This window comes from Ceratotherium simum, chromosome 2 (assembly GCF_057802395.1).
Source record: "Ceratotherium simum simum isolate JZ-2026a chromosome 2, ASM5780239v1, whole genome shotgun sequence".
Lineage (NCBI taxonomy): Eukaryota > Metazoa > Chordata > Mammalia > Perissodactyla > Rhinocerotidae > Ceratotherium > Ceratotherium simum.
In genome coordinates this window covers 93,894,153-93,916,445 of record NC_141901.1, presented here as the reverse complement: position 1 = coordinate 93,916,445, position 22,293 = coordinate 93,894,153, and the positions used below count along the sequence as shown (strand labels likewise).

The 22,293-nt window shown below is 44.7% G+C and overlaps 1 protein-coding gene across 1 annotated transcript in view; it reads left to right on the top strand.

Moving 5' to 3' along the window:
* Window positions 1-22,293, top strand: part of IL12RB2 (interleukin 12 receptor subunit beta 2) — a 65,085-nt gene that overhangs the window by 19,527 nt on the left and 23,265 nt on the right. Inside the window, exons 8-9 of the mRNA XM_087449229.1 lie at window positions 3,685-3,764; window positions 15,988-16,207. Coding sequence (XP_087305355.1) covers window positions 3,685-3,764; window positions 15,988-16,207 — 300 coding nt within the window. The remainder of the gene's footprint in view (window positions 1-3,684; window positions 3,765-15,987; window positions 16,208-22,293) is intronic.

Here is a 22,293-nt window from a genome sequence, read left to right as displayed (position 1 = left end):
AGTAAAATCAGTGGGGTGCTGTGTTAGGGAATTGATGATGAAGTTGGAAAGTTTTCAACGTGGAAAGATGAGGGAATCCCTGCCTGATTACTTCCTTCTGCTCAGTGACATGTTAGGCAAAGGCATAAGTTGAGAGAAACAGATCATCAGAAGCGGGCAGGTGGAGGGACTGACAGTACCAGCTGTTGGGAAGGAACACCCGTGTGGATGATGGGCCATCGAGAATAGTGACAGAGGTGACAGGAATAGGTGAAAAGAGAGAGCGAGCCAAGTGTTAAACGTCATCAATCAAAGAGGAGGAGGGATGGGGGAGTCTGCATGGCGCTTGCCATGGGGGCATAGTAGGTGATAACGTCTGAAGGCAGAACCCACCACTAAAAACTTGTTTAATCAAGTAGGTGATTGTAAGATCTGTTTGAACTGAGTTGTTTGGAACTAGATTTTAGATAAATGTATCACACCCCAAAGCGTTGACATCAAGGAACCAAGGCAGCGAATGACTTATCTCTCTTGTCCTGCTTTAGAGCATGACTTGGGCCAAAAAATGCTTGCGTGTTTCATTTAGTCCACTACCTGAAACCTCTCAAGAAGGCTTTTTCCATATGTACTTTGTGTTAGATTCTCCATGTTCACTGTTCTTGGAGATCGTTATACTTCTCTTCACTGCTGGCCGAAACTGTGGAGGATTGCTTTCCACTGCAATTCAGGTGTTCTCGTCCATGCCCCCGCGCTTGCCTTGGCTTCAGATATGGATGCTAATCTCAGCAGCAACACACGGCTTGGCCCAACTTGTTTACCACACATATTGTTTCATGGAATCCTGGAATCTTGGGATTTTCAAGTTGAAAGAACCCTTGTGGTCATTTAGGCCCATCTCCTGCTTACATTAGGATCTCCTCATTTTTTTATGTTGGTGCCTCCCTCCTCTTTAACTGGACAACCTTTCCTTCTACTAGGAGGTACTTTCATCTCAGGAGAGCTGACTTCCATTTCTCAGTATTTGTATTTTTAATCATTTGTACCCATTTGTTTTGTAATCATTTGACATAGGAGCCTTTGATTTTCCTTTTCTCACCTGCCTGTAATAGTTTTATCTGTCTTCTGTTAGATAATGCTGAGGTTAGAACTTGAAGTGATTTCGTGACAGTTGAATATCAAAGATTCTAATATTAGCCCTTTTATTGCTTTAAGCAGCAGTGGTTTGACACCCCGGTCATGAAATGTTACACTTTGAAACTCATGCAGACTCGGCTAATGATTCCTCTCCCAGAGAGGCTCACACTGCAGGTGGGCACCATTAAAATTTCAGATTCACTTTCAGTTTACCCTTTGAAGAGAATATGATTCTAGAATTCAATTCTTAGCTCTGTAATATTCTGTAAGGTTGTAGATCTTTAATGAAGCAAGGAATGTTCCCTTTAAAATTCTTACAAATGTGTAATTAACTGAAGACCCTGAGCACTATGGAACAAGTCAACTGGCTCTGACAGGGAGCAGACCCAAGTTTCCAGATGCTGATTATGTAGTCAACGTCTGGATTATCTTGTCTGTGGCACGTTCAGACCTTCACTCAGTGTAGTGAACTGCAAAGAAAGAACAGGCTCTTTGGGGACAGAGAGACCTGGGCTTTGCCATCAACCAGCTCTAATGTTTTGTAAATCACTTAACCTTTGTCAGCCTCCTTGTCCTCAGCTGTAAAACAGGTATAATCCCCTGCACCCCCTGCGTGGTGTGAGGATTAAATGAGATAATGTGCATAAAGCATCTGCATGTCACCTGGCACATAGTGGGTGGTCAATAAATGTCCGGTCCCCTTTCCTCTGTTGCCTGTGCTTTTTTCCTTTTTGCATCTGGATAGCAGAAAAAGGTCCTGGGCTTGCTTCCTGGGTCACTCTTCATAATCCTGAAGGATGGGGAGCATTTTCAGAATGTCTGATGTAAGTATTTCTTACCGCTAAGTCCTCACTGCAAGGGTAAATACTACCACTGGTGGGAAGAGAGGGGGAAGAAAGAAGTGAATGTTTAGAAAAAGCAAGAAGAGAAGAGGGCAAGAGAGGCAGGAAGAGGAAGTGACAAAGGAAGAGAACAGATCACAAAAGAGGCACACCAGCCGGGGATGGAAGTGTTATAGAGAAATTGTCAGCCCTCTCAGAGCCAGGCGACTGCATGGCGCAGGGTGAAGACCACAGGCCGTGTAATAAAACAGATCTGTGTTCAAAGCCTGCCTTCTCCAATTAGCAGGGGCTCTTGAACAGGTTGCTTTGCCTCTTGGCACTTCAGTTTTCAAATGAAGAAAACAGCACAGCTAAATTTACCAACTGCTCACCGTGTGTGAGCACTCTTCTATTCATTCAAACTCTCACAACAGCCTCATGCGTAGAATTACAATCCTCGTTGGACGGGTGGGGAAACTGGCTAAGGATGTGGTTAACATTTGTTCAAGATCACAGAGCCGGGATTTGTCCGTAGATGGCTCTGGAGCTCACACTTTAACCGCCGCACTAAAGCTGTGTACGTCACGGGAGTGAGGAGGACGTGAGATATAGCTGTGAAAGGGCCACACAGGACCTGCCTGGAGTGTGTGCTGGTACATGTGCTCCCTTCCTTTCCCTCTTTCTCTTCACCTCTCCCTGGCTGCTTATCTTCTCTTATCCAGGTGAGACTTAATTTTCTGGAAATTTCCATCTGGCTAAATGGAACTTACTACTCCAGAAGGAACCTCAATGTAGCCTCACCTCAGATGCACTCTAAGTGACTATTAAACAAGTTAGGTTGGTGTAACTGAAGCCTGTTTTCAGTGGTTGCTCCTATTGATTCCACTCCTGGGTGTAAATCAAAACAGCTGATAGTGGGAGAAATAAAACTACTACACACACACACACACACACTCACACATACACACACTTTTATACACAGGAGCTGTCTGTTCAGTTTCTTTTCAAGTATGTTTGATTGACTTTCTCAAACTAAATTAGGTCATATTTGACCATTGTCTTACAGACTGGTGGTTATTTCTTCTATCAGTTCAGCCTGTGTTTCAGCACCAAGTCGATAATGTTGCTTGATTTGTCTATTTGTCCATTCATCATTGAACAAAGAGTTACTGGAAGCCTGTTACATTCTAAGCACTGTGCTGGGTTTGAGGAATATTAAGATGAATGAGATAGGGCTTCTTTTCAAGTAGATCATTGTCTAATGACCATAAAACCAAATAATTATACTATAACGTGGAAAGTTCAGGAATGGAGATGAACACAAAGTTTATCATTTGTATTTTGTGTTTTTACAGGATCAAAAAATGTTTTCCTTATGATTTATGTCTTTATTTTTCTGCTGAGAATTCTTTCTGCATTCCAACGAAAAAGAACCACACATACTTTCTTTGAGTTATTTTATTAATACATGTTTTAAGAGTAAATTAGGAATCTAATTTCCTCATCATTTTTTAAAATTTGTTTTTAAGGTAACCTTGTTTTTTCTGACTTCTGTGGCCAAAGATATACATGTTCATTGTTTAACATAAGAAAAAGGAAAATACTGGGGCACAAAGAAAATTGAAATTATGCTATAAGCCTACTCTCCCAGAATCATTTATTGAATAACCAATTGACTTTTAAAGTTTTTATATTGTGTGTGTGTCTGTGTATGTGTGTATGAAAATATGATTTTTCCCCTTCAAAACAGAGCCTACTGGGATGTTAGATGTCTGGTACACGAAACAGCACTTTGACTACAATAGACAACAGATTTCTCTTTTCTGGAAGGTAAGTTTTCAGTGTCAACTTAAAATTCAGGAGAATTATATATTTGGTTTTTTGTTTTATTTTGTTTTTATTGAGATATAATTGACATATAAAGAGAATTATATATTTGAACAATAAGTTTCAAGACCAGAAAAAGACCTTTTATTTCCACAATGGCTTTGATAAGAGACTTCAGAGACGTTGTTGGAGCTCATTTGCTCAGCCACATCCCCATGATTCTTGAGTCACTGTCACTTACTTGTGCCAGATGAGGGGGAGAGGTCTGGCTGAGTTCCTTCCTCCACACAATCACATCTTTTCCTTCTCCACCTCCAATCGGATCAAGGTTGCAAGCATGTCCACCCTCTGACGCCCCTAAGCCATCTCTTCTGACTCATGTCCCCTCTCTGCCCACCCTTCTGTCTCCTACATACAATATGCCCAGCAGTGACCAGGCCACCTTACTTATTCACTTTTTGGGAAATTAAAGATGGGAATCCGTGGATGTGGATATTTAGGAATATATTTTCTGTAGTCATTGAAAAGGGAGAGGGTGGAAAGAAAGCTGTGGTACCTCAGAAACACTAATAATAGTAGAAAATAACACAAACAGGGGGAGAAAGCAGCTCCTCCTCGGAAACAGCAGGAAGATAGTAGTAAACCCAACAACCTTCCAGTAAACAACGAGGCCTGATGTTGTTACAGAGTGTGAAGGTTTCACAAAGTGCCAAAAGCTCGCATTGTCATTTCATTTAATCCTAAGGAAAACCTTGGGAGGTAGGTACCAGGTATCCCCCACTGAACAAATGGGAAAACTGAGGGTCAGAGATCGGAAGTTCTTCCCAAAGTCGCCCAGCTCCCAAGCGCAGAGCGGGGACAGAACTCTTTCTGCTACAGCATGACTCATCTTTGCTGGAAGAAAATCCTGTTTGAATTGGCATGCCCATAAGAAGAGGTGTTCAGGTGAGCTGTACTCCTCTTTAGTTCCCAAAACCACAGCCCGCTCACTACACCTTTTCCAGTTAAGGGTAAGTAAACAGTTTTGGAATTATGAAGCTGATCGGCGTGAAACTAGAAGAGTCAGAGTATGAAGGTAAAGTCCTCTGAGGGGGTTAGGATGAGACATTTTGATAATTGCAGTCTTCTTCAGTTTTAAGAAATGAGCTCTTTCTCCCTCTTTTCCTTTCTCTCTCTCTCACACACACAACGTCTGGTGTAAGAGGAGACTGCTATAAATAGCCGGCTGAGTCATAATCAAGCTCTTCACTCTGAAACTAAAACTGCAGTTTAAAATTTATTTTAAAATAAAGCCATTTTTAAAAGCAAGACAATTCTCAAAGCAAGACTTTTACAGCAGCCATAGTTTGTGAATATAATAGAAGAACCCAGCACAATTCTTGGCTGTTGGCTTTCATTTTTACAAGTAAGTGACTAGTTAAAACCAAAATTCCTCTTCCCATGAAGATTCCTCCTCCCAAAACATCCTCAACAATGATCCGAAAAGATACGCTGTGTTAGTCCCACCTCACTCTTCTCTGCTCCAGGTTGCTCTCAGTAGAACGAGGGTAATGATACTGGCATCTGTGTAGCTGATGAGATGGTTGTGGGGATCTGTAAATGAGAGGACACAAACTAGAACAATCCCTGGGGCCACCAAGGAAAAGTGAAATGGTGCTGCGTCACAAATTATCCTAACAGTGAAAGCAACACACCCGGTGCCGTGCCTGTGTGCTTCTCTGTGTAACAAAGAGCCTTTAGAACAGGCACGATGGGGGTACTTTGAAAGTAGAATAAACATTCATTCCCACAGGTGATGCTTAGCAAAAATGCAAATTCTTCTCTGCTTCTCATTTTAGTCTTGTTCCTAATCCTCACAAAGCTTAGGTTCTAAAATGAGGTCTTGGAATTCAAAAGGACTTTAATTCTCCTCTAGTCCGCCCATCCTCTGATAAACATTGCTCCCACTCCACCCAGGACAGACAGATGTCTCTGCTGGGACCTTCTGGGACAGGGAGAATTCCACTTTGTGTGCAGCCCATGCATGATGGGCATCTCTTATTGCTAGAAAATCTTTCCTTTTGTGGAGCCAGAATTGTGGGTGCTTTGGACTGGAACTGGCTTGAATAAGAAACCAAAAATGTAAATACTAGAAGCTTCTAAACTTGGCACCAGATGGTGGTCATGACAGGGCGCCTTCAAAACCTTCAGTGACTGTCCAGCGTGAGGGGCCCCATAGGAAAGTTGGCTCTAGTCCTCAGATTTGCAGGGCTGCTACGAGATAAAGTCCTTTCCTGCCACATCTTGCGCTTCTTCAATGGCCCTAAACAGGCCCCTCACCTGGGAGTGGGAATGAACACTGACCACAGGTACTGAGATGAGCAGGCCTGCTTTGGACCGAGAACCACAGATCACAGACCTCTAGAGCCAGAGGGAATTTAGCCAGCAAGCAGTCCCACCACTCTTTTTTTTTTTTTTTTTTTTGTGAGGAAGATTAGCCCTGGCCTAACATCTGTTGCCAATCCTCCTCCCCTTGCTGGGGAAGACTGGCCCTGGGCTAACATCCATGCCTGTCTTCCTCTACTTTATATGTGGGACGCCTGCCACAGCAGGGCTTGACAAGCAGTGCCTAGGTCCACGCCAGGGATCTGAACCCGCAAACCCCCGGCCGCCCGAAGCACAGCGCACAAACTTAACCACTACACCACCAAGCCGGCCCCCCATCACTCTTTTAAACGTGGAAAGAGGTCTAGGGAGGTAAAGCAATTTCTGATGAGTGGATTTCGGGGGATATGGTGCTTGTCTCTGGGAGCCTTTCCCAGGCAGATATCACTGCCCCTTCTGTTTGGAACCACTGCTGTCCCACATGTCCCACTGGGGATTCCTCACGCCACTCTATGGAAGGCTCTGGAATTTGACAGGGTGATGACAGAAGGGACTCGTCTAAACGTCAGACTAGAGAGAAACGCTGCAGGCAGATCAGGTGGCTTGTGGGGGCCCCAAATCAGGCCTCCTCGGGGAAAGGAAACGAAGACGTGCATGTGGTGGGTTTTTTTTTACTTTGAGCAATACTGGGAAACCCGACAAGAGGGACACCCCACCGCTGCAGAGAGGGGAATTTCAGGTCTCAGCCCAGAGGAAGCCCCGAGTAAAACCCCATTAGCCTGTGAACAAAGTGAGAGTACGCTTCTCTCATGGCTGGGAAGTGCAGGGTGACCTTTCGCTTCTGCAGGATGTTTACATTAGAGGAGAATGACTGGGCGCTGGATGGGTGCGGTACCTGTGTGTGTGTGTGTGTGAGTGTGAATGTGGGTGTGAAGTATGTGAGCGTGTGCACGTGTCACTGTGTGATGTGTGCGTATGTCCACATATGTTGTCTATGTATGTGAGAGTGCAAAGGGTATGTGTGGATATGTGTGTGAATGTGTGTGAGTTTTGTAGGTGTGAGGGATGTGAGTGTGAGTGTGGGTGTGTACATATGAGTATGTGTGTGAGTGAGTGTACATATGTGACTGTCTCAGTACGTTCAGGCTGCTATAACAGAATACCAGAGACTGGGCAGCTTATAAACAATAGAAATCTAGTTCTCACGGTTCTGGAGCCTGGAAGTCCGAGATCAGGGTGCCAGCATGGTGGGGTGAGGGACCTCTTCTGGGTCGCAGACTTCTTGTATCCTCACATGGCGGAAGGGGTCAGGGAGTTCTGTGGGATCTCTTTTCTCAGAGCTCTAACCCCATTCATGAGAGCTCCACCCTCATGGCCTAATCACCTCTGAGGCCCCACCTCCTGACACCATCACACTGGGCATTAGGGTTCCCACATGTGAATCTTGGGGACACACAAACATTCAGACCATAGCAATGAGTGAGTGTGAGTGTGTGGAAGGTGTGTGGGTGGGTGTATGTGGGTATGAGTGTGTGTGTATGAGTTTGCGTGAGAGTGTGTGTGTATGAGTGTGTGTGTGAGTGTGGGTATGAGTGTGCGTGTAAGTGTGTGGGTATGAGTGTGGGGGTGTGTGTATGAGTGTGTGTGTGAGTGTGCTGAGGGTGAAGGAGACCTGTGCTCGGTTGCTCTGGTTCCCACATGGTTACTCATTTTCCCACACCTTGGTTTCTCCTGAAAGCTCCACTTCCTGAAGAATATCCTGTACTATTTTTTGCCAAAGCTATTTTTAAGAGAAAAAAATACTTTCCATTTTGAAGCCAAAAAGTACAACCTAATCTGTGACGTGAAACAAGAACACCTGGGTATTGTTAAAACAACAAATGCAGTAACGAGTAGACAATGTTGCTGTCACAAACAGCCCCAGCGTTGGTTAGAGCCCTCACCAGGCCTGGTGGCAATCCTCTCCCTTCGAGGCCCTCCATCATCTCCTCCTGTGCAAAGGTTCAGATCCTTTCCTGTGCTTGGATTAAGCCTTGCAGTCCATGATTCCAGTACCCTTTCTTCCAGTGAATACAGCATGTGTCCTTTGAGAAGAAAGTCCCCTTGGGTGGGTGGGTGGGTGGGTGGATGGATGGATGGATGGATGGATGGATGGATGGATAGATAGGGAGATAATGTATGAAAAGATATGACAAGGGGTTAGAGCCGCAATAACCTTTCTGGTTTCCCCTGTTAATTTCTTCAGAGTCCTCTCACTGTCTTGGTCATAGCAAATCACAGACTTTCTGAAATTATAGTTGAGGCCGTAGGTGTGGAAGAGAAATATGTGTGTAAATGAAGCTGAGTTCACTCCATTCATTCATTCATTCAAACAAACATGTTAAAGCCCCTCTTTGGAACCAGACAGTGCTGCATGCCAGGGATGTGGAAGTGAAACAGACAGCCCCAGTCCTCAGGGCCTTGAGCTCACAGCCCAGCAGGACACACATAGGAGTGGGGAGGTGAGGGCACTCAGATGCTAAGGAGGAGTTGATGATTCAGCTGCAGGGACGACTGTCGGGTCACCCAGTAGAAAGGGGAGTGGGTGAGGAGTCAGACCTCTGGAAAGGTGATACTGAAGCTGATCCCTCAAGAACAGGCTCCCAGGACCAGGCAGGAGAACTTTTGGCAGGAGACCCTCTGGGGACTATGGGTTCAGCAGATCACTGTGGTGAAGTGCCATCCGTAGAAGTATAAAGCAAGCCACAAATGCGGGCCACAAGTGTCATTTAAAATTTTCTCATAGCCACATTTTAAAAACTAAAAAGAAACAGGTGGAATTAATTTCTATAAATATTTTATTTAACCCAAATATATCTGGAATATTATCATTTCAACATGTAATCAGTATTTGAAAATCGTTGATGAGCTATTTTACATTCTTTTTTTTCCTACTAAGTCTTTGAAAACCGGTGTGGCCACTAAGTGCTGGTCAGGTACAGTGGCTAAGAGTTCACCCCCCAGACAGCAGCACATCTCAGGTCAGACTAGCCTCCCTGCAGGGCCCGTGGCTTCCTGTGGCCAGCGGCTCCTCCCGTACTGGACCGCCCAGCTCTACGGCCTTGACGAGCAGTACGAAGAGCTAGGGAAACTCTTGGTTCTAAAAGTTGGGAGAATATTTGATGTTTTTTATTCATTAGTTAAATGAAGTAATTCATTTTGGTAAACAGCTACCCTCGCACCATAGAAAGTGAGAAGAAAGAAAATAACAAGCCCCATACGCCAGTTTATAGCACAGCCTCAGAAAGACCGTTGTGACAGGAGGCGGCTTATTCAGTCCATTCTCTCTCTCTCACCCAGTGTTTCTCTACTTAGGATGAAGAATCTTCCAGCCTATGTCACATCACATCCAGTGGATGAATTCTTTGGCCTCCTCATATGAAAGACATTCAGTACAAGTAGAAAGTATTATTTGTAACTTGATTTATAATGATGTGGGACAGAGGTCTATTGTAAATCCCCAGGAAGACGGGCTGCCAGGAGCCGGAGGCCCTTGTATAATTACGGGAGGTGTCCAATCTCAGAACCAATATTTAAATACAAAGCGGCAGGTGGGAAGATTTCGATAGTTTTGCAGCCATATTCAACTCTCCCTCCCTCCCCTTGCCAGCCCTTGTCCCATCACGGGCTGGCCTGGCATTTCTGAAGATATTTTCAGAAAGAACATGTTGCTTTCCATGGCTTACTAGTCACACATGGCACCAGCTGTAATGTAGGGAATTCGGCTGGACAGCAGAGTGTGGTCGGTGATGAAGATAAGAGAGTGGGTAGCAGAGAATTAACAGAAGATAGAAAACACGGATGGAAGGGGAGTTAACGTTTTGCTCTTACAATAATTTCCATTATTTTGCTGTTTTTCTAGTTGCAGAACAAGATAGAAATCATTATGCCAGGGTACTACCCAGAGGTCTGACTATCAGTTAAATTAGTTCAGTGTAGCATCACACCTGGGGAGTGTCTACTAAAGGCTGACATGCCAGCGGTGTAGAGTCCTATCTCCAGACAGAGCTGTGCTACCTGGGCTCAAGTTCCAGCTTCACCAATTACCGGCTGTGTGTTCTAGAGCAAGGTGATTAACTTCTCTGTGCCTTACTTTGATAATAATGGTATATATCACATGAGCTTGTTGTGAAGATTAACAAGAGAATTGTGAAAGGTGTCGCTGAGTCATTGTCAGGAGGCAAACATTGTGCATGACACTGAGGATGCAAAGATGAGCTGACAGGCTGGTGGGAAGATGGATCCACAGGTATACCATTTCAGTGCAGTGATTTTAGAACTTCCCACAGATGACGGTTGTCTTTTGAGTCACGCCTTCGCTGTGGACTGGGGTTGCTGAAGGCAGGGATGAGTTCTGAAATCAGGGTACGTGGGTGTAAGCCCACCTTGTAATCATCTGTATGACACTGGCAAGACTTCCATATTTGAAACAGTGTCCTTCCCTGAGCCCACCGAATCCTTCGATAAGCCTATGCCGTACATAGAATTATCCTCATTGTACAGAAAAGGAAACTGAGCCCCAGAGAGGTAAAACAATTCAGCTATGGTCACACAGCTGCTCTGTGGTAGAGCAGGAAGTCAAAGGATCTGCCCTGATAAGAAGAACTAAGTCAGCAGTGTTCCAAAACCAACCCCTCCCCGGCAGAAAAAAGTCTTCACTGACAAAGCTGTGACTAACAAGTATTCAAATTCCCCAGCTTTCTAAGGGGTTTAGATCACAGACTCTCTTCTTTGATATAGGCTAAGCTCTAACAGGTTTTTTTTTAAAAAAATTATTTGCATCAGCGGAAGTTCAGAAGTAAAATATTATTTTATAACAAGTACAGTAGGTTTTTTTAAGTCCTAAGAAGAAATGATTTATCAGTTCACAGAAACACCCTCCCTCCAGTGTACAGTTATCCTCCCTTATCCAGTGTTTCACTTTCTGCAGTTGCAGTTACCTGCAGTCAACCATCATCCAAAAATATTAAATAGAAAATTCTAGAAATAAACAACTCATAAGTTTTAAATTGCACACCATTCTGAGTAGCAGCATGATGAAATCTCGCATGGTCCTCCTCCAGCCCCCTGCAATGTGAATCATCCCCTTGTCCCGAGTGTCCACGCTATATCTGCCTCCCACCTGTCAGTCACTTAGTAGCCGTCTCTGTCATCAGATCGACTGTCTCAGTATCACAGTGCTTGTGTTCAAGTCACCCTTCTTTTACCTCACAGTGGCCCTGAAGCACAAGAGCAGCGAGGCTGGCAATTCAGACACGCCAGAGAAGCCAAAAAGTGCTTCCTGTAAGTGAAAATGTGCAAGTTCTTGTCTTAATAAGGAAAGACAAGAAATCGTATGCTAAGGTTGCTAAGATCCACAGTAACTTTTATTACAGTATATTGTTATAATTGTTCTACTTTATTATGAGTTGTTAATTTCTTGCTGTGCCTAATTTATAAATTAAGCTTGTATATATGTATATAGGAAAAAACATAGTATATACATGTTGCAGTACTATCTCACTCTCAGGTATCCACTGGGGGTCTTGGAACATATACCTGCAGAAAAGGGGGGGGTCTACTGTACTTAAAAACAAAACAAAACAGAAAACCAGGAGCCCTGCATTCTGACATGTGTCAGATTTTGTCCTATCGTGGATTACATTCACCACGTTCTTTTTGATGCTGAAAGCCTTTTGAAACAGCAGGTTTATGAGGGAGCTGTTCACTCTTTGCTTCTTGGACAAACCTAAGTCAGAAAGGCTAAGTTTACTAAGTTTAGATCATTTCCTGCAGGACAGAGCAGAAAGAAAACTGAAGGAGAGGAGCAATAGGACAGCTTTTCCTTTTTAGCACACTCTTACCAGTAGGAGAGGTGACAATGACAGTAGGAACACTGGCTGGAGTCCCGCTCTCAGCACTGCCCAAGAAGGTACAAGAAGCACCAGGTCTTGGAGACACTCCCAGGGACGTCAGACGCGTTCGGGACGGCGTCTTCCTCTCACACATCCACCAGGGGGCGCACTGAAATCTCACGTTACTTTTCTTCGGGGACCCCTTGAGTCAGTTTCTTAACCTGCCCAAGCTTCAGCACCCTCATCAGAATGGGGAGCTGTAAGGACTAAATGTGACAATAGATGCAAAGCTCCTGACTCATGATATGGCCCAATAAATGATAGTTTCTCCCTTATCACCCACCCCGTAAAAATAAGTTCATCTGGAAAGATCCAGCTGGCTCCTCAAGTCGAAGTTCTTCTGGCTTCACGGCTTGTCTTCTTGTGACTCAGGGCCTGTTGGCTCTGGAAAAAAAGAATTCTGGATCTCCACCTTCCCCAGATTGCTGACCTCATGTCATTGCTCCGCGTCAGAATGTACCACAACCCCACGGTTAGAGAAGCTGCTTTGCAACTTTGGGCCAGAAGGGTCACTGGGGACTCCAGCTATGACACATGGTGCCCCAGGCTTACCAGTTCCTTGTCTCAGGCTTGCCAATGGAGAGGTCACTAGAAGTCAGGAGCCCTGGGTTCCACTCTTGGCTCCTCCGTCTATCCCTGGAGTGGCCTTAAGCAAGTCGCTTCATGTCCGTGGGACTTGGTTTCCCTGTTGATAAAATGAAATGTTGAATCATTGCTAATCTGTAGAATCCCTTCCAGTTCTGTTGTTCTGTGATGATATTCCTTCCATCACAGCCAAGTGTAACCCAGGGGTGATGGATTACATACATTATTTGCACACTTTATGTTGCTATTATTTTTTTAACGAAACTAATTATACTGCTTTCAGTTGCTTTAGGAGACTATGTGCCTAGCCGGATAAATACCTGTTTTTCTATTGGCTCATTGAATTTTTGTTCCATGGACCATGTTGGACAAGTTAGGCCCATTTTCGAATTTGGTTAAGGAGACCGATTACCTGAGAGATGTTAACTTTTATGCCAAAACTTGAGCTTGATGCTTCATACAAGCCTAACTCACAGGATACCGTATTTATGTGTCTACCTCCCTCAACCCCACCCTCACCTTCTGTTTTGTGAGGTTTGGGGATTCAATCAGAGATGTAAAAGAAACTTTCCACTCCAAACAAATGGACTGAAGATATATTTTATTATATAGAGGAGAGTAAAGGCGATAGTCCACAAACAGATCTGAATAGGTCAAATAATAAGAGGGAAAAACACCAGTTTGATCAGAAAAGGAAACACCAGATTGGCTGAGATAGCGGCAGATTCGAATAGGTCATATAGTAAGAGGGAAAAACATCAGATCGATCGGAAAGGGAAACACCAAATCGACTGAAGGGAAATGACAGAAATCAACTGGAAAGAGAAATACCAGGTTGACCAAAAAGAGAACACATCAGATTGGTTACTCACAACATCCACGCCCCACTGCCGGGGAGAGTCCCTTCAATTGACATGGCTGGGCGGGAATCCGATCATCAGGGACTCTCACCAGGCCTCGGTTTCCAGCAGTTTGTATAGCATCAGTAGTTTCCAGAGTAAACAGTTACAGAGTTTACAGAGCAAGCATTCAGTATTCCCATGCACAAATGGTTACCAGTGGCGTACGTGCACTGAGCCTCCTGGCTATCGTCCCAGCCTGGCAGTTGTGTATGTGCATTGTTTTCCCTGGTTATCATCCCAGCCCAGCACAGATGGCCAGTCTGCCCTGGGCTCCGATGCCCAAAGAACCTTGAAATGTTACAAATTGCAACTATCTCCACGGGAGAAAAGCCAGTTCCCAGGAAAAAGGCCAGTTCCCACCACACAGAAAGCAGCTTTATATTTCTTTGTGTGCTGGTGGCTGTAAGTTAGTGAAACGGCCAAACATGGCTGTACTCATGTCAAGACACCTTCTCACTGATATTTTCATATTTTCAACTCTAAAATATGGGATATGGAGGTGAAATGCACGGGTATGGGTCCAGCCCTTCACTACCCTCTGGGAACTGTCCCTCATCTTTCAGATCCATGCCTCTGTTTCCTAGATCTGTGATCTGCTGGATTTCCACAGCAGACACTAGGCAAGTTCATCGGATCCTGGATGACTTGCCATTCCCCCTTCTTTCAGCACTGTGCCGTAGGAGTGAATGAGATTCTGGAGGTGACTGTGAAGGACGACAAGAAGGAGGGAATGGAGGCTGGTTGGCAAGGTGTCTTCTCCAGTTAGGGCTCTGTTTAGTTGTCAGGGTGAAACTGGAGACCTTTGGGTCCCTGGCAAGAATGGGGGGCTTTGTGAACCCAGTTAACTCTTGGGGAGAGCCTTGGGGGGATGCATGGGGTGGGCATGGGGTAATAGACCTACCTCTGGACCCACAGAGGAGACAGACAGGGAAGGAGAGTGAGAGACAGCCGAGGGAGTAGTCTGCCGTAGCCAGCTTTTGCTGTAATGTCTCCTGTTTTTCCTCCTGTGACAAAAGGCGTGCTTATTAATAGCAGTTCAGAACACCACAATTTCAAAAGTACTCACTCATTTTCAGCCACACAACAGGCCTATGAGACCAGCTGTGATGGGCATGTGAAATGCTAACTTTCTTGGTTCTTGCCAGGACAGAAAGCCGTCTTCTAGGGCAAGGCCGAATGTGCTCCCGACAGAGCCCTCAGAACGTGGCGTTCACCTGGTGCACTGAGCACGGTGTAAGATCCGTCTGGGGCCTTGTAGACTGGGGAGGGCACCTAGGCCGGGATCTGCATTACTCCAGCTCCCAGAACCGGCAATATCAAAAGCTGGATGTTCACAGATTGATGTACAGGGAGACGTGCAGCTGTCAGGCCCCCAGAAGGCCTGAGTCAGAAGACAGAAGCATTCCCGCTCGGTATGCTGATTATTTCGGAAGGGAAATTATAATCAGAAGGCCAGTTTATTACCTTAAAGTGAAAAATGCAAGTTTTAACTGAACCAGATGGTCATGTTAGTCCAGCTTCTCCTGACAGATAAACTACGTAGGAAACCAAATTATTAGAAGATTGCTTAGGGAGTAGGGAATCAGAGAAAGGGGCACTTGCCAAACCCAAGGGGTGTCTTTCAGCCGCATGAGGCTACTCGGGACCCCAAGGAAGGAGCAGCCTTGCCAAGAAGACTATAATGCTCCGGTCTGGTGAGCTAAGCCTCCCCCTCAGCGTGAGGCGTGGACGGGCACAGCCAGTGCTGGCCTTGGCAGCGCTCCCTCCCCGTTGCTTCTGTTTCCCATGGTCCCTATCCAAACTGGGTTACAAGACAAGTAATTCGTTTTCTGCTTACTTTCTGGGATTGCTCCCAAATGATCTCAGTTGGAATTTTTGCAGTTCCAAACCCCGTTAGTCACACGTTTATCAAGTCTTCATTTCTAGCACAGACAGCTAATCCAACTCACTAAGTGTGAATTTTACTAGTTCAGCTCTTGAAAATCTTGTTTGTGATTTTGTGGGCAGCTTTGCACTTTCTATACACAAAGTTATACGTGTGTGTGTGTGTGAGTGTTTCACAAACTTAGAAATGGCGCTTCAGAGGGGCTGAGTGCCTCGCCCCGGGTGGAGCTAGACCGCAAAGCCAGATCTTCTGGGTTCAGATCCCACTCTTGTTCCATTTGATGGAACCAAGTTTTCTTCTGTTAGGAAGTTTCATTTTGAAGCAAGAAAAGAAATGTGTTTTTGAGAATTAGCTTTAAAAAATGTTCACTGACTTTTTTTTCCCAACTGGTGGGGGTGGGCAGAGGCATAAAAGTGTGCAGTGGAGGAGATGAGAAGACGTAAGTAAAAAGGTCACTCAGGTGTGGCCTCCTGCTGCATGGGGCCGTGAGGTCCAGGTGCAGAGCATCCAGCGACCTTCCCTGAGAGCACACAGTAAGTGGACGTGTTTTGTTGCAGAATCTGAGTGTATCAGAGGCAAGAGGAAAAATCCTCCACTATCGGGTGACCTTGCAGGAGGTGGAAGGGGCGACAGCCACACTACAGAACATCACAGAACACACCTCCTGGACCTGGGTCATTCCCAGAACTGGGAACTGGGCAGTGGCTGTGTCTGCAGCGAACTCAAAAGGCAGCTCTCTGCCCACTCATGTTAATATATCGGACCTATGTGGGGCAGGTAAGTACCAACTTTTCCGTAATATTGCCTGTGGGAACTGTGTCTTACTCATCCCCCCTTACTGAGCCCGCAGGCTCAGCCCAGGGCCTGGCAGGAGTAGCACAGGCATTTAGACTTTGGAGTCAACAGCCTTCAGAGGCTGTCTTCTCCACTCAGCCTGTGAGTGGCCTTGGACCTTGGACAAGTGAACCTTTGAGCTTCAGTTTCCTCTTCTCTAAAGTAGGGATTGTATTACTTGCTTTGCAGGTCAACGTGAGATTAAATACAGAGACTAATACATAGCAGGTGCTGAATAAATGTTAGTTAGGAAATATGAGTTACATTAAACTAAACACTAATAGCTGGCTAACTTTTCCAGAAGCGAGAATAATATGTGTTTTCAAGTTCTAGAAAAAACATTTTATACCTACAATCAAAACGTATTTTAAAACCAATAGCATTAAAATGAAATTCTGGCTGTAATGAAATTATAGTAAAATTTTTATACTACAACACTTTATTACACAAATTTAGATCTGTAGACAATTATCTACATTGAAAACCTCCCAACTAGCCATATGTATTTTATAGTTGCATCCTCTGAGAACTAACTTCTCAGGATAAAAACCCATGATTAGTCAAGAAAATGGATATTGATGCTGTTTCTCAAGATCTGAATTATAAAAGGATTCCATGTCAAGATCATTGGCCTTTTTCCAAAAATGCCTCATAGAATAAAACTGTAATTAGATTCTTCCTTAAAATTCAGTGTAACAACTTTATCTACATGTGAGTCCAGCAGTCATCATTTTGAAGAAGCTTCTACCAAAACACGATTATTTTTATACACTGTTAAATCTCAGTTATATATCTTTTCAACCATATAGCTATAAACACAGAGATAATAGAGTAGATGAAAATAACTAGAAGAAAATACAAGTAAATATTGATATAACCTTGGGTTGGTATGTGAGTTAGGAATTGCTCTTAGGAATAAGGGTTGCTCTTACCAGAGGCCTGACTACAGTGACTTATTTATTCTCTCACGTACAAGAAGTTTAGGGGTAGACAGCTCAGGGCTGGTGTGACAGCTTCGTGACATCATTGGGACTCCAGGCTCCTTCTCTCTGTTCCCTCTGCCAAGTTGGCTTCCATCCTCAAGATGGCAATGGTCCAAGGTGGCTGCAGGAGCTCCAGCAATTCCCTTCTAGGTGGCAGAAAAGAAGAAGGAAGGGAGAAGGGCTCACCCCTCACTCTTGAGGAGCTTTGCCCCAGGTGCACAACACACCTACAGTCAGTGAGTCTAGCTGGTCACCTGGCCACACCCAGCTGCTCAGAAAGAGATTTCAGGCGGCAGTGTTCCCTTGCTGAGGAAGATGAGGAGGGGGGATTTGGTAGGCTTCTGGTAATCTCTGCCTCCTGTGGGGCAGGTGCCTAAGGCGGAAACCTGAAGGAAAAGATAGATTAATGATGGGAGGGCCGGCCCTGTGGCTTGGTGGTTAAGTGCGTGCGCTGCGATGCTGGTGGCCCGGGTTCGGATCCTGGGTGAGCATCGAGGCACCACTTCTCCGTTCATCCTGAGGCCGAGTCCCGCATACAGCAACTAGAAGGATGTGCAGCTACGACATACAACTATCCACTGGGGCTTTGGGGGGAAGAAATAAAATAAATAAAATCTTAAAAAAAAAAAAAAAATGATGGGAAAAAAAGGTTAAACTTTATGCATAGTAAAATAATTTTTTAAACACCATAAATAAAGCTTTAATATTTAAATAGCAATTTAAGAAAAAGTATGTATCACGTTTTTGACAAAAAGAAGATTGATTATCTATCTAACTTTTTCAAGTAAATAAGAGATCAGGGGATATGAACTGGCAACTCAAAAAATAAATATAAGAGAAACAAGAAAGATATGAAAATATGTTCAGCCTGACTAGCAATCAATGAGATGCAAATTTTGAAAAAACATGAGATATTAAATGGGACTAAGGAAGAGTAAGAAGAATTAGTGTAACCCACGTCAGTGAGAGTGTGAGAAAAAGATACTCTTGTACACTGCTGTGGGTGTGCAAATTGGCACAACTTCCTGAGGACCAATTTGGCAATTCATAACAAACTTTCAATGTGAACGTACCTTTTGACCAAGAAATTTTACCATTAGAAATGTATCCTCAGCAAACAATAGGATAAGAGCTTAAAATGTAAGCACAACGATGTTTGTTGAAAAAGTTTTTGTAATAGTAAAACACCACCCACAGCCTAAACATGTGATCCTGGAGGATGGACTGGTTAAGTATATGATGGCCCTCACCCCCCCTAAATCCCACACCAGCATTAGCGTGATGCTGTCGCCATGCTTTTATTGACATGGACAGATGCACATAATAAGTGAAAAAGCAGGCTTTCAAAAGTATACATGGGGGGCCGGCCCCGTGGCTTGGCGGTTGGGTGCGCGCACTCCGCTGCTGGCGGCCCGGGTTCGGATCCCTGGTGTGCACCGACGCACCGCTTGTCCGGCCATGCTGAGGCCACGTCCCACATACAGCAACTAGAAGGATGTGCAACTATGACATACAACTATCTACTGGGGCTTTGGGGAGAAAAAGGGAAAAAAAAAAAAAAAAACCTTTAAGGAGGCTGCGTTAGCAACCAAAGTTGAAGAAAAGAAATCAAATTGACTTTAAAAAAAAAAAGTATACATGGGATGAGGTCATTTTAAATATACATTTACACAAATATGCATTTTAGCACAGTAAAAGCATCTGGGAGAATGTACGTGGACCTGTTAACAGAGGTCATGTGTGCATCATGGATCACAGATGATTTTTCTTCCCTTTTGCTTTGTGTATTTTTAAAATTTTCTTCAATGGATAAGCACTACCAAGGTAATTTTTAAAGGGAATTCTGTGGGGGAAAATTGAAATCATACCACTGAGTAGTATCCTGCTCTTGTTAAAATGTAATATGTCCAAAGGCCTTACTTCTTCAAACCTCACAGCAGACAGGCCTTGAGGATATAAGCCTCATGAATTTTCTGGGCCCATTCCAGGCTCTTTATTTAGATTTGGTAACAGCTTCTCCAAATGACACATTCATTATTTTAAAATTGGCCTCTACTTTATTCATTCAACAGTAATTTACTGAGCATGTACTATATAAGGTGACTTTACCAGCAATAGGTAAAACGGACAGTCAAGGTCCTCCCGTTGTATGTTGTCAAGAGGGAGGGGCAGACATATAAACAGGTAAACTCTGTGCAGTGTGAGGTGTGAGACTAGTTGTATGCACAGGGAGCTCCAGGAACAGAGAGAAGCGAGGCGTGGGCTCGGAGAGGAGGCGGCATGTGAACACAGCATGGAGAGACGGGTTGGTGTTAAGCCAGGTGAAGGAGCGCAGGCGTGCGGCCGTGAGGGGTTATTTTAAAGTGAGATCTGAGTGGGCATCCAAGTTGAAAAGAAGAACTGGGGTGGGGGAGAGTTGAAGATAAAGGGGAGAAGGGATAATTAATGGAATGAAGCCCCTGGGGAGCTGGAAGATGATGGGATCCAGTGGCAAAAAGAGATCAGAGGAACTTCCTCCTCTCAGAATGGAAAGTTGTTAAATAAGGATGAGGCTCAGTAAGGATGAATGTGCAGGGGAGGTAAGGTAGGACATTGAAACAGTTCTCTAGAACTGAGCTGTTGCTAAGAGGGTCCTGGTCCTGGAACTCTTGGAATCTGAAGAGCCTATTGCCTCTCCTAAGAACACACTTGAACCATCCAATACAAGTAGTTGTGCGTCCCAGGGTGACCTGGAGGACACACTGGCAAATCACGTGGTCCCATCCTTGAGTGGTCTTGTCTCACACAAATTCGGAATGATCTGTAGGAATAGTGTACCGTGACTTTATGTCTCCCTCTCTTTCAATATATGTTCACACTACTTACATATATAGCTTTTCTTCTAGGAAGGGAAAAATAATGCCCCAACAGGTAGAGATATGTTGATTTTGGAGAGTAGGGACAACTTGATTGTAAAAGGCACCTGCCACAGTATTGCATATCAAGAAGCCCAAGAGTGATTTTGTTGGTTTATAATGAAAACTGAATGTATGCTAAACCCACCGGTCAACAAGTAAGAAGTATTTAATATTTCAGACTAGTTCCTGTGCTCAAGAATTCTAGAAACTACAGGAAGAGTCAGAAGCCAGTACAGTCATTCACAGAGGCACACACGATGTCAGAGACTGAGGCCCCAGGAGCTGGAGTAACTTAGCCAAGATCAAACATCCTGTTAGTGGCAGAGCTGGGCTGAAAAACCCGGCCACCTGTCTCTTAGGTGGGCACTTTTTCCAAATACCTTATGAACTTCGTAACTCTTTTCAGAAGCTCTCAGTGAAAAGAGAGGTGGGAAGTTGAATGATTGAGGCTAAAGGAATAATTTTGGAAGGTGACAGAGAGCAGGTGAGCTGTTAGGAGAGTTCTGAGGAGAGAACGTGCCCTGGCAAACACTGTGGGGGAGGAAATCCAGGCTGGGCCCCGGCAAGTGTGGTGACTCAGAGGCCGGGCAACGCCAAGCTGATTGGCTTAGCAACGCCCCAGAAAGCAGCGGTTAGAGAAGCTCTTTGGCTGCTTCAGCCTATTATCTGCAAAGGGTCTTGTGAACAGTAGGTACTCAATAACTATTTACTGAATGAATACATTTCATTCTCAAAAAAATCATAATCCCAGGGCATAGCCAGGACATCCAATGCCAAAGCAAATGAAGATAAAGGAAGTACTGCTGGGGAATTCCAGCTCCTGACAGGACAGCCAGTACACGGGTTCCCAGCTCTCACCACCAGGCTGGGCCCTGAGGATGCACAGGAGAGAGAGGGAGGGTGGCTGAGCACCTGTGCAGTGGGGAATCGTGATGAAGGGGCAGGGCTGCGGTAGCACTTTCTGGGTGCACTCCTTTTTCCTGCCCATATCGCCCTGATATGATCATCGCCTGGGCATTTCTACTATGGGGCAGGCACGTCTGGAGAGCCGGGCAGAGTAACCTCAAACACCTAACTAGGGCGAGGGAGCTTCAAGCAGAGTGCCTGTGAGCTAGCTGGCCCTTGAGATTTCTCCTGCACCCACCTCATGGGCCTGGCCACTACAAAAGAGAGACCCCCCCCCCCCATGAAGAGCAGTGCCAGCCATGAGGCACTGGCTGGTTCTGGAGGTGCCTCGTACACCTGATGGGAACCTGGGGACAGGTGCGGCTCAGGCTGCACCACTCCAGGCTGTCTGGCCTGAGCCTCCCCCCTGAAGAGCTCCTCCTCCCACCTAACCTTACCTGGAGAAGCAGGAGCCACAGCTCAGCTTTCACTCCCCCCACAGAAATATAAAGGCCACGGCTGCCCATCAGTCCAAAAAAAAAAAAAAAAGTGATCCCAGAGGAGGAAATCAGGGGAAATCTGAGAGGCACAAGTTCTGGGGAAGAAAGGCAGCACATGGAACAACCTGTACCCTAGGAAATATAACTAATACAACAGAAAGCACCGAGTTTAGAATCCACATAAAGAGTACCCTGAGAAAGATCAGAGAGGATGCTAGAAACAGGAGTCAGAAAGAGAAGCTCCCAAAAAGATTCAGTATGGAAAGTTTGTTGAAATAAAGAACTCAGCCAATAGGTTGGATAGCAGAAAGGACTGAAGACTGAATGAGTGAGTGGAAGATTGGGTGAGAAACTCTCCAAAAGGCATCAAAAATGGGGAAAGAAGCTGAAAAATGAGAATACTTAAAACTCTGAAAGAACAGAAAGAGAAGAAATGACAACCACTTAAATGGAGTCCCAGTAAGAGAAAAAAGTAAATGAAAGGGAAAAAAATACTTGAAAATATTTATCAAGTTTTATTTTATTTATTTACCGAATGTACCAGTCTGGTGCAGGATGCTGATATGGGGGAGGCTGTGGGGGGGGGGGCAGGGGAAATTTGGGAAATCTCTGTACCTTCCACTCATTTTGCTGTGAACTTAAAACTGCTCTAAAAGTAAGTCTATTTTTAAAAAGTCTGCAAAAAAAAAAAAAAAGTAGTGCAGAATGATCAAGCAGGGTTGACCCCAAGAATAGAAAGATGGATCAATCTCAGAAAAATGTAT